A 13,683-nucleotide genomic window follows, 5' to 3' on the forward strand; every position below is an offset into this window, starting at 1 on the left:
TTTTTTCTTTCATTTTTATCAATATAATAATTATAAAGTTATCAGTATATGTAAATTTAAATTTCCTTTCCAATATAGCACCATAGCTACTACCTATTGTGCTGATACTGAGTTTGAATTAAACTGACAAACATGGTTAAACTTTGATTATGAGGACTCAAATGGTACAATTATTGGATAGGAAAGAATAAGTTATTGAGTTGTGAATATTCTTGTTTCTGATATTAGTTTCAATACCTAACATTATGGAGAAGGAGATCACATTGGCTGACATTGTGATGATGCTCAAATCGCAGCAGGCAGAAATGAAAGAAGGTATGTCTGCAGTGCAAAGTGAAATGAAAGAAGGTATCTCTGGAGTGCAAGGTGAAATGAAAGAAGGTATCTGTGCTGTGCAGAGTCAGATGAAAGAAAGCATTGACGCCAGTAAAGCTCTAAGTAAGGAACTTAGAGAAATTAAGGTAGATATTTCACAGTTCCGTAAGGAATGCTTAGATAGAACAGAAAAGTTAGAAAAGAAAGTTCAATTACTGGATCAAAGGATGAATGATGAGCTAGTTTATCTTCGGATATGGATAAAAAATTAGACGATACAGTTAGCAATTTATCCAAACAGTTTACTTCTCAACTGGATCAATGTCTTGAGGTTTGTGCTCAGTGTAGTGTATCACTTGGTACATTAAGTAATGATCTAATTAAGTTACGAAGTGAAACCAAGTATGCTAATTCAACTGAACCACAGGTTGATGTCAAATCTATTGGCATACAACATGATGAGGTTGATAAAGAAGTTATGTCTAGCAGTGCAAGGCATATTATTATCACTCGCGTTCCAGAGAATGATGCAATTAGGAGTGATGTTGATAGTGATAAGTCGGTGGATATTAGTACAAGGCACAAGTATTATAGAGATGATGAATTGCATAAGTTGCATGATGTAAATAATAAAGGCAATATCAACTCTTCTTTGGAATTAGGTGTTAAGAATGCACTTCTACAAATAGAAACCAATATCATGAGTGTAGTTAATAATGCATTAACACCATTATCAACTCATGATATAATAGCAGTTAAAAATACAGCTAAAGCACAGAGTGACTTTACACCTCGAATGAGTTCTCACACTGTAAATCAGAGACAACATACAGTTGGGAATAAAGATGAAATTTGTCATGGTTCACCAAAAAGTAGTCTTGTTAGACATAATATAGGAGTGAATACTGAATCTGAGATGTATAATAGTACAGATTCAGATCATGATAGAGTAAGTATGCTTAGTGGTCCATACCGAAATACAAGATTAGCATCTAAGCGTCGAAAATTGAGGAAGAACAAATCAGTTGCTAATAATAATGTTGATGACAAAATTTCATATGCACAACATGATGCGGGTCATATGACTAATGTTAGTCATTCAGTAGATGTTCCATTGACTAATTGTAATAAGAGTCAAATTAAAGTTCTCATTAAACCACAGGACTTGAGGCATTTCCCTCATTTTGATGGGATATCTTTAGAGTTTGCACCATCGGAATTCTTAGAAAAAGTAGAGGAAAACCTAGATATTTATGACATCAAAGAAAGTCAATTCTTGAAGTACATACCAAAACTTCTAACTGATTGTGCTAGAACTTGGTACTTAGAAGTAAAGAATCAGTTTACCACTTATTCTGAATTTAAAGAGGCTTTTTTGGCACATTATCAGAATGACCGCTGGAAATCAGTAAAGTTGACTCAAACTTTGAATTCTCCTTTTACAAAAGAGAGTAATGTAAGCCTGTTACAATATGCGAATAAGAACTACAAAATTTTGAAGTCTACTCAGCCTCATGCTGAAGAACCTCATTTGATAGCACAATTTGCCTCATTATTACCACACAGGATTAGTGAACACATGGTGATCAATAACGTACGTACATTGCAGCAAACGTTGCAAGTAATTGAAAATTTTCAATCTTTAAGAAATAATCCTGCACGGTTCAATGACACGAACAGGAATAATTATAATCCAAAGAATAAGGCTAGAGTAGCATATGTTTCACGTGCTAAGGATCAAAATAGGAATTTGAATTTAAATGAAAGAAACAATAGAAATAATAGTATAAATAAGGATAGATATTCTAATAAATTCTATAGAAATTCTAGGACTTTTTCTAATAATAACGAACAAACATCTTCTGATGTTGGTAATCGAGTTCAACAGCAGCATGATAAACAATCATGTGATACAAGGGTGCAAAACACAGTATGCAGAGAGAGCAATAACAATGGTGATGGTTATGATAAAATAGAGTATTACCGATCAGATAGTGACAGTGGCCGTAGCAAAACTAGTGACGGTGGCCGTAGCAAAACTTATAGAAACTCTGCTTATACTCGGAGTTCAGCTTCTAATTGGAGACTCCAAAGCCAATAACAAAATTAAATTTAGGAATCAAATTAAATATTTAAGTAGGCATATACATGATACTTCTTTATTTATTTTGTAATGTAAAATTAGTGATCTTGTGCAGAAGTTTCTTGCCCAAGTTAGACTAGTTGATGTTTCTTTAGCTTCTATATCTTACCTAGATGTAATAACTGCTTAACACATCAACTTATAAGGGTGGTTGGTTGGGAGTATCTTCTAGACTGTTGGTCTAGGGAGGTATATTTGGCCACAGTACTACTGTTCATTTTGATGGACAAAAATACAATATAATATTTTGAAGTACAAGTTTGTGATTTATTTTATGCACAATTTAGTTGCATGATCACTATATTTAAGTTTATTAGACTTAAATATAACTCCGCATGTTTGTGGGAAACTTGGCATTATTATGCACAACAAAAGCAAATTTTAAAACACTTTAATAGTTCATCTATGTAACAAACTTGAATAGCTGGTGAAAGATGTTACCCAAGATGTTAGTTAAGCAGTGGTAGTGTACCAAGAATGGAAGTGCATTTAAAATGCTTATATACGAGAATAATTTTATTTGCTATTAGGGAATTATTAAGTCAATAATTCCTGAAGATGAATTGTTTCCTCGTATATTTTATGAAGTTGACATGTAGCAGAGACATCCACTAGATGATCCAAGCTCGTCACTCATAATTCCATGCCACAGTTGCATGAAAGCATTGTGAAGTGTTCACGTAAAGACAATAGTGAGTCCTATTGTGACACTTAATGTAGAAATATTTATTATATGAATATATATATATATTTCTTTTTATGATGCACATGTATCTTTGGTGCTTTATCAAGTTTGGATTCTTCCAATAGTAATCGTGTAGTGCTGATAGGTTAGGTATTTATGATTTAAAATACACTTATCAAGCTAAGCCACACGATGATGCTGCTATATATGATGATTGAAGGTTGACTATTTCCACATCTTAGGGGTATAAATTTATGAAGTAAAGATACATATTAAGACCAGTTACACTAGTTTTTTCAGGGAATGTAATGTTCCATTTATGTTATAATATAAATGTACTTAATTAAATAAGTGATTACTCTGAGCCACGTGTCTTATATTTATAATGATCGTAAGTATCAAGTATCTTTTGAGATAACCATTCTTACCATGTTTTGGATTAAAGCTATGTTAGATGTATTTTTGATGACTTCTGAAATCACACATGACTACGTTAAAAAGATTTGTCAATTAAGCCTCAGAGATATGTTATTTTATCAATGCACTTGCTAGGATTGATAAAATATTTATACAGACTAGGATGGAATTTTGTTGGTATGAGGTATAGTTTAGTTGTTTTATTCTAAATGAGTAACAACATTAATTTGTGATTTATTTTGACAGCATATTAAAGGACTTTGACATGATCATATGATATCTTTGCACTTGAAGATATTATAGTAATGAGCTTTCACAAGGTATTGTCAGTGTGATGTCATTCTCTATAAGTGTGATCTATATTAAGAGTAGACACAGATTGATTAATTATTTGACAATTTCAGATAGTATTTTCTCAATTGCAAACTCAAAGCTATTCTGATAATCGAAAATTGATTCATGGTTGTAAATTCTTTTTAATACACGCATGTATAGGTTTGACAGTGTTATGCATCTGAGATTATATATCCAATATTTATGTTCATACTTCATAAATGTATAATGCAATATTTTCTTCATCATTACAAAACATGATAATGATATCTTAACTGATAACATGTTATTTATTTTGTTGGTTTGAAGGACAAAAGATACTGCTTTGTTTCACAACCATACCCATGAGGGTTGGTTGGTTGAGTACTTCTCTTAGACTGTTGCTTAAGAGAGGTACTGTGAGTCACAGTACTTTATGCATAATTTTTCATTTGTCAGATGTCAATGTCAAAATTTTTTCATTTTTCGTGCTTCTTTCCTTGAGTCTGAAACATTAGTTCAGGTATGAAGTATTCATCTGTAGAGTTTGCCTTAAGTTGATCTTCGTAATCCGACATTGGTCCTCATTCATATATCTTGATCCTTAGTTGTGATTAGCTGTGGAAAAATTCAATATAACAAATATTCTTTGTTATGTGTATTTTGGAGTGCAAAAAATGTATAATAAAATGTGATAGCATGTGCATAATAGATTTTAATGCTAAGATTTAGCTGTGGCTTAAAAACATTTACTAGAGCTCTAAGATTCCAAGAGTTGAATTGTAGGCTCCAATAGAAATAAACTTGACAAGAAGTGAAGACATGTTGATCCATGCTTAAGTCAAGAAGTGAGTTCCTTTAAAATGCTAGAATGCATTATGGCTCCAAAATGTGTTCACAAAGGGCAGAATAGGAAATTCGTGCCGTGACTCTGTGAGTTCAGGAACAACAGTTATTTATGTTTTATAATTTTTGTGCGCACATCATAATTTATACATTTCTTGCATGAATTGATTTGTGATGTAAGAAATCTTAGTTTCGACACTCTGTAAATCTGAGGATGTTTGCTTTTGATGCAGGGACTTAGATTCTTGTCTTGTTAGCTGATGTTACTAGACAAATGGATGAATACCCAATGGGAAACTTAGTTGGATCATAGGTAACTTACTCTACATATAGAAAATTATAATTAATATATTTTTGGCTAAATAAAGATTAATATAGAAATTATGTTCTCAGATTAAGAATGAAGTTCTTAATGGTGCTTCATTGGTTCATAATAAATAAAAATGTTATGTAGCTACATTGTTTTATGTAAAAATGGTTCATATGGAACTTCACTAGATAATAGTTGTTGGTATGTAGAACTTGATTTTGTTTTATTTGTTTTGCAACATTATTATGTACTAAAAACTCATTATGTGTAGTTGCACTGTATTGGTTCATGATGAACAAGTTCTTGTTGTATTGTTGGAAAACAAATATTCAGTTATACTCAGATGAATATAATGCTAAACATGAAAACAGTTTGTAAATATAGAGGCATTATATTAATTATTATATGTTAAAAGTCTCAGTACTGCTCAGATATGTTGTTGTGGGTTCGTCCCTTGTTGAGCGCCAGTATGACAATATAAATAATACATTGTCATAACAACGTTTGAAAATGGTTAGGCTAAGTTCAAAGTTCCACATTTGTGCAATATTTATAATAAGTTGGTCATAACAGTTATTTTTGACTGGCAATATGAAAGGCAAATATCTTCAATCATATGTGTTCTTTCAGACAAGAAAGATATGATACATTCAAATTTAATGAAATTGTGTACATTTGCATTGGCATCAAGGTTTATATACAAAGGTCAACTCTTTAAAATTGTTCAATGTATAATATGATGTCATACTTGGTATTTTGTATCAACATTCAAAAAATGGTTATTGTAATCATTAGATAAGTATATTGTAATATACATAGTAAAATAGCTGTAACAGAGCAAATATGTACATTTACAACACAAACATTCAAGCTGTTAAGCACTTATGGACAAAAATATAAAACAAAAACAATTGAAGATTGCACATACTAAAAGATTTGGCTTGAACTAGTTGCTCGGATACTAGTTGTCTGTGACTGGGTGAAGAGCTCAAGATGGAACAAAGATAAGTACAAATTTAGCATTATGGAATGGGGATATATTTGTACAATAATTGTTGCTTTTAAAGCATTAAACTTGGCAATGTGATAATAACTTGGATGCTTAAGTTATATAGAAGCCTTTTATGACTTGAATGAACTTTGATCATGATATAATCTGATAAAGATTCGAAAGTTGTGGAATGACACTGATATGTATAATAGATGCCATGTTGAATTGGAAGCAGTGAATAAGTATCTGTTTTCATCTTCCTTAAGGGGCTGGCTTGTGAATGTTACAGTTCCTCAAATGAGTGCTTGGAGGAAGGTCGCATAGAGTGACACTTATATGTTCTACGTTTGGAGGTGATTTGAGAAGATGATGAATTTCGAAAACTGAAGCTCAGAATTGTAGATACAAAGACTTGCTTTATCCTGGAAGGAGATAACAAAGATATATATATATATATATATTCTTATGTATAGCATTGATATCTTATAAATATTCTTGTAAACAAAGGCATAATTTGATGCTATTGTAATTTTGGTTGTTTCTAGTTTTTTCTTTCATTTTTATCAATATAATAATTATAAAGTTATCAGTATATGTAAATTTAAATTTCCTTTCCAATATAGCACCATAGCTACTACCTATTGTGCTGATACTGAGTTTGAATTAAACTGACAAACATGGTTAAAATGTGATATGCCTGGTTATCTTATATTCTTTATTATCAATAATCAACTTAATTGTTCAAGTTCTTTGCTTACATATTGGCCCCACAATACATAATACAATAGAAATGAAAGGAACAATTGAAGAGCCAATTGAAGCTTATAAACCAGCTTACCTCAATGGACGGCGTAAGCTTCAGAAACTTTGTAGTGCCAAACAGAGCTGTATAGAGGGCATTATCTTTCTTGGATCCTCCAACAAGACATGAGCATCGGCCTGGAAGTTCAATTTTGTCGATATAATCAAATTTTCCTGATTTTAACCTGTAGACCAATATGATTCTTCCGATTCTGTATCCATCTGTTTCATCCAACAATATTGTTAATTTAATTTCCACTCCTTCCATAAATGTAAAATCAGCTACACGATTCTCTACATCAATGTAATTTGTAACAGATATTTTTGTATTTGCAAACCCCTGAAAATATACCAAAATTATTGTATGAAAACCACAACGTAAATTAAAATGATGCACCAAGTGCTAGCAGCTGCTTTTAAGTATTGTTTAAAAATAGGGCTGAGGTGAATGGGAGGAGATAGAGCCGATACCCTAACCGATTCTCACCAATATTGATGATTGAAAATTGTAATAATTAAAAGTTGTCCTAAATATTGATTAATATTAGTGTGTACAAAACCATTTCCAATAATAAGTACCAATTTATCGTAGTTTTGTTTCAAACTATTCAAGAATTACATAAGAAAATTAGTGGTTATTCTGAAAATTTGACCTGGATTACTGCAACAATTCTTATTGATTGGTTGATTGAGTTGGTCTTTTAAGTCCACTTTATGCACAGAAAGACTAATTGGGACTGAACCTACAGTTTAAAGTGGGATCTGAACCACTATGTGCCTCCACCGGGTATCGAACCTGGGACTCCTTGATTACAAGGCAACGACGCTACCACTGCGCCATCGGGGAGGCTGTAAAAAGCAAGTCTTATTTATTAAGTTCTATTATATATTACTTACATATAACAGAATGTCACGAGCCGGCATTAAATGCTAAATCAGCAAACACCAGCCAAGTCCCCGGTGACGAGAGTTCAACGGGACAGTCGGAAGAGAGTGGCCGAGAGAGTCGGAAGCTAGTGGCCTAAGTGGTGCGACTCGTGGAGTGTGTCCATGCAAAGGTTGGGCAGTGCTCAAAGTACACACCATCAACGGACCACACGGCACCGACGTGACCAAGCCGACGGATCAGATCAGGCACAGTGATGACACTAGTAATTTAAGTATCAGTGTTTAGTTGTTCAAACCCGGCTGAGGCATGTTCACTCCCTTGCCTGTTCGGCCTGTACATAATAAATATGTGAAGGACAAAGGAGCATTAATCATTCCCCACGTTTAAACGTAACAAGAAATAAAACACCAAAGCAGGCATGCAAGTGGAACAAAGAACAGAAGCCTGACAACTTCAATTTTGTAGCAATTTCTAGATACATGAAAAAAAGTTGGTTTACTAGCAGTAAACCAAATAACATGTGAGAATATGCCACTGATTAAAGTACCTATATAATCACAGAGCACAATTTTCCACACAATATTGTTGCAAACTTAATGAAAATTTAAAATTGTACACAATTTCCAGGATCATTAGACTCTGTGAGAGTGCTGCTAGACATCTTCGCAATTTTTTTCATTTTTATAAATAAATGTCTAATGAAAGGAGAGCATGTTCTCCCGAAACATCACAATCTATATTGTGTTTATGTGCTTGTCATCATCATCCTTTGCCGTTTCCTGCCTCTGTCATAAAAGTCAATTCACTCCATTTTTTCCTGGTCTTCCACCACTCCTCTCTTTCCTCGGCGTTCCTATCTCGTCCTCTTTTCCTAACACTCTCTGCTATCTGCTCTTTCCACCGACATCTTGGTCTCCCCCTTGGCCTTATTCCCACTCCTTGTGCATTGTAAGCTCTGATCTGTGCCTGATCTATTCTGTCCTGAAGCTTCACCAGCCCCACTGTCTGTCGGATCTCCTCATCCCTTCTAGTCTTCCCCAATATACTCCGTATATTATACTGCTTGTAAGAACTGTAAACTTTCAAGAGAAATAACAATAGAAAAGTACTGATAAATAAAATCCAACATATATTGTGATATCAATACCACTGATATTGGCTCAGCCCTATTTAAAAGTGGAACCTCGATTTTGCTTTTGTTGTTGTTGTTGTTGTTGGACCAAAGAAACACTTAATTTTTTACAGTAATAGCAATTACTTTTTATTAATAGGCAGATTCAGCCAAGTTCGGCATTTTGGTTTATTGATAAAACTGTTGATAGATCTGATACTTCCATAAATAGTGCATTATTATTATTATTATTATGAATATAAAGGTTAACTTCATGTAGTTCTAAAGTAAATACCTAAATAAGCAGTTTTATCTCTGAGGAAAACCCATTGCAGTTACTTACAACCTTGGTGACAATGAAGTTCGACCAGAAAGGAATACGTGATTAAATGCACAGAGGCATAGGCGGTGGAATCGGTGACCCGCAGAAGTGACGCATGTGTGTAAGAGGAGGCGTGTGAGCAGGCAAGAATCGTGATCCCAGCATATTGCACCCAAGGTCACGTAAAGAACGAGAACGGGGAACTATACACGTCACATTGAACTTCGACCAGGCACCAGACCCATACGGAAAATTCCAGATATTGGCGCATTTGACGGAAGCATGACGTCACGGACACGATAAGGGAGTCCGCCGTATATAAGCGCGTGCTGTGCACCGAGGAACCGCAGTGCATCATCACCATGGCCAGGGGCAAACCTATTGACAACACCGTGAGGGGAAGAGTGGTGGAGTTGCAACGGGATGGACTCAGTGAACGGGAAATAGGGCGCCAACTGAACTTACCCAAGTCAACTGTCCACTGCATCATCAAACACCACCAAAATACTGGTACTACAGAGCCAGGTAAGGCCCCCGGTCGAAAACGCCTGCTGAGCGTGCGTGACCTACGGATATTTAGGCGCTATATCCAGACCAACAATCATGTTTCTGTGGCCGAATTACGACTGTGGACTCGAGAATGCTTTCACATTGAAGTGTCAACCAGAACCATTTGCCATTACCTACAGCGATGCGGTTACCGAGTGTACAAGGTGAAACGTAAACCCTTCCTTTCCATGGTGAACAAAGGCAATCGACTACGGTGGGCACGAATGCACCGGGGATGGACATTTCGGCAGTGGAACAGGGTTTTGTGGACGGACGAATCCATTTTCAATGTTGTGTACGGGAAAATACGGAAAACAGTCATTTGTCGGAAGGAGGAACAGAATGAAGCAAAATGTTATGCACGTCGGGTAGAGAAACCTGCGTCAGTGATGGTATGGGGATGCATGACGGCATCTGGGGTTGGCCCACTACACGTCCGTGAGGGCATTGTGAATGCACACGCCTATACATGCATACTGGAGCGGCATCTTCCCACAGTGCGAAGGTACCTGTTCCACAGGCGGCGTCTCATCTTTCAACACGACAATGCCAGGCCTCATACAGCGCGGCTGACAAGAGAATGGTTGACTCGCCATCACGTCCGAACTCTGCCATGGCCACCATCGAGTTCCGACCTCTCGCCCATTGAGAATGTGTGGCGTGTTCTTAAGCGACGTGTGCAACAGAGGGGACCCACGACAGTGGCTGCTCTTATCACCTGCCTGCAGGAGGAATGGCACCGCATCGATGTGGAATACCTTGAACGACTCGTCCGCAGCATGCCCCGACGCATTGCCACAGTTATTCGCCGACGGGGCGGCGTCACACCATGGTAAACAGGATCCCCTCTAACAGTGGTCGAACTTCAATGTCACGTGTAGATGGATGAAAATGATTTATTTTGTGTGGACACCCTAGTTTGCTGCGTTGCAGCGGAAATTTATGTTTTCCTTTGTTCCATGTAGCCTGCTGAATAAAATATGTTCAGCATATGCATGTGTTCTCCTTCTTTCACAACGCACTCCTATATTTGTGACTGGTCGAACTTCATTGTCACTAAGGTTGTAGTTACATACATTAATTAAGCCAATCTTAATTATTTTTTAAAATTTTACCTTTGTGGTTTACTAATATTGGCAAAAACTTCATATTTGTACTTCAGTATTTGTAATTTATACAGTGCCTTTCATGAACGAGTTGGCCATTGAGTGGCAGCTAGAACACCGGGCAGTGATAGTATGTCTGCCAGCAAACTGGGTATGACATCCGCGTAACTGGAACCTGTAGCTATGGAATGAAATAAGCTCATACAATTACATTGACAGTTACAATTAAAATGATCATGTACCTTGTTATACGAGGTGTTGGAAATGTTGCCTTCCTGTATCCACACATTTACAGCATTTTTTAGGGAATTTTCACGGACAGGTATCAGTTCCTCTTCTGAAATTACTTCAGTTTCTCTCCTGATGTTTTCTTTCAATTATTCTAATATATGGCTTCATATTTAAAAGATTGGTAGCTCACCATGCAGACGTCATAGAAATGTCTGGTTCATGTGCAAGGTGTCAGAGGGATTTTTGAGGAGTATGTTCCAATTGTGCTCCAACATTGTGTAGCACACGCTGTTTCACCCTTTGCTGCTTCTTATCAAGAACAGACCCTGTTTCCCTAAGTTTGTTCACAAGTTTTCGAACACTGTCTCAAAATGCCTTCTAACTCCTCCACAAGAATTCGTAATGACGTAAGAGTCATACATAAAAATTCGTTGCTTTAAATTGTACATATAATTTGGCATTATTAGACTGCAGAAAAGCACCAGTAATATGTAAACTAAAGCAAAACAATCTGAGACACTTAACACTTCACAAACACGTGCAAACTGGACACCAGCTATCTGGGTACTGAAGCACTGATACGCCAGTGCCAATGTCAGCATACAGCTGTGGGTTTAAATGCCGGCAGATGCTCATTGCACGTTACGCTAGCCGCGGCTCCACAGTCATGAAGGCACTGTACATACATAGAAATAATTGTAGTCTTACCTGAAGATAGAAGAATTTACCACTCTCCCAGCAAGCTGCTAATGTGTGTTCACCCGTACTGTGGAATTTTATGGCTGTTATAGGTTCCCTATGCAACCAAATTCTTTCCAGTACAAATGGATATTTTGGTGCAACGTAAGAGATGAAAAATATATAACCACCGTCAGAACCCAGAGCAATATACGATTCTGTTGGATTGGGTGCCATAACTTCACATGTTGCATTTACTTTAATTCTTGATATCTGTAAATTTAATTAACCAGGTCATTAAATAACATGCCAATAAGAAAACTGTTTCTCTTCTTACACAAATGTAATCAATACAATGTAAAACATGAAGAAATAATGAACTTGTCTATCAATTTGGGTGACTCCATCATAGATGCACAGACTTAATTATATTTGTGTAAGAAGTTAATTTTAACCATGCTTGTGCTATGAATCTAAAGTTGGTTCTATTTATTATTATGCAATTTGATTTTATATCTTTACAATGGATGCAATTAACGAAGAGATGGTGAAGAAGATAGGAGAGGAAGAGATGAAAGCCTTTTTGTTCGCTGTTGAGTTAGTAATATGGGGAAACAGGGAAGAAGAAGTTGAGAGACAGCTTGATAGTTGGAATGAGGAAATCAGAAGAGCAGGAATGAAATTCAGTGCAGAAAAGAGTAAGGTGTTAATAACAACAAGAAGCAGCCAGGAATGTACCAAGAATAAAGGTGGACACAGAGGAGTTGAGGGTAGTGGAGAGTTTCAAATATCTAGGAAGCATAATTGAGAAAAGTGGAAGAATAGATAAGGAGGTAAACAGAAGAGGACAAATATGTGGTGGACTCTATCAAAGTGTTCAAAGATTAATATGGAACAGGGATGTACCTATGAAATGCAAGAAGGTAATATATAACACATACTATGTGCCAATAATTGTGTACGGAGAAGAGACTTGGAAAATGACAAAGAGAGACAAAAGAAAGATGCAGGCAGTGGAGGTGAAATTTTTAAGGAGTATATTTGAGAAGACAGAAGGGATAGAATAAGGAATGAGGAGATCTGACAGACAGGAGGGGTGGAAGCTTCAGGACGGATTATATCAGGCACAGATGAGATGGTTTGCACAAATGAAGAGGATGGGTGCAGAAAGACTACTAGTAAGAGGGTACAATGCACAAGGAGTGGGAATAAGGCCAAAGGGGAGACCAAGATGTTGGTGGAAAGAGCAGATAGGGGAGATTGTTAGGAGAAGAGGACAGGATTGGAACACCAAGGAAAGAGAGGAATGGTGGAAGACCAGAAAAAAATGGAGAGGCGCGACTTCTACGCCAACCCAGCCAGAGGCAGGAAACTGCAAATGATGATGATGGTGACAAGGTATACCTCCATGAGTGCTTGGTACATTCAAAGGTAAATGGAATCATATTGAAGATTAATTTGCAATTAATGGTGTCTGGATGGCCAAGAACATTAAGTGTTTAATTTTTTATCTTGTCACCAAAATTCCTGGGACCAAGTCTCAGTGTTGAGAGTGTGCTTTCATTAATATCATTTAATCATCCTGATTGTGGTTAGCTAAAAGTGGCAGAAAAGCAACGTAAAATAATTAAGATACAAATTTACAATAATATAATAGAACAAATACTTTGTCATGAACAGGAATGATATGTTAAATATAGTTGTATTATTTTTAATAATAATTTCCATATTACCTGGCCTGTGTGAACAATCTGTGAAAGATTATTACTTGCTTTCCCTTTTGTAAAGTTCTCCTCCTGGTATCAACACCCCCTCCCCCACCCACCAAATGATGTATCCAAAGTATGCTAATGGGAAGGAAAGCCAGAAACTGATGTTCTATTCTGAGTTAAATCTGTAGAAGGAAGAGTTAAATAGTTCTACTTAGTTCTTCTGATGTGTAAAGTATTACTTGTGATGAATTCCATGAAAGGTGAA

At 36.1% G+C, this 13,683-nt stretch overlaps 1 protein-coding gene across 1 annotated transcript in view; it reads right to left on the bottom strand.

The window, feature by feature from the left end:
• The window catches only part of LOC145984317 (cilia- and flagella-associated protein 43), a 100,824-nt gene that overhangs the window by 70,694 nt on the left and 16,447 nt on the right, over positions 1-13,683 (bottom strand). Inside the window, exons 8-9 of the mRNA XM_083117976.1 lie at positions 11,737-11,979; positions 6,858-7,160 (exon numbers count right to left, since the gene is read on the bottom strand). Coding sequence (XP_082974102.1) covers positions 6,858-7,160; positions 11,737-11,979 — 546 coding nt within the window. The remainder of the gene's footprint in view (positions 1-6,857; positions 7,161-11,736; positions 11,980-13,683) is intronic.

The sequence above is a fragment of the Lepisma saccharinum genome, chromosome 1 (assembly GCF_977018435.1).
Source record: "Lepisma saccharinum chromosome 1, izLepSacc3.1, whole genome shotgun sequence".
NCBI classification, from domain to species: domain Eukaryota; kingdom Metazoa; phylum Arthropoda; class Insecta; order Zygentoma; family Lepismatidae; genus Lepisma; species Lepisma saccharinum.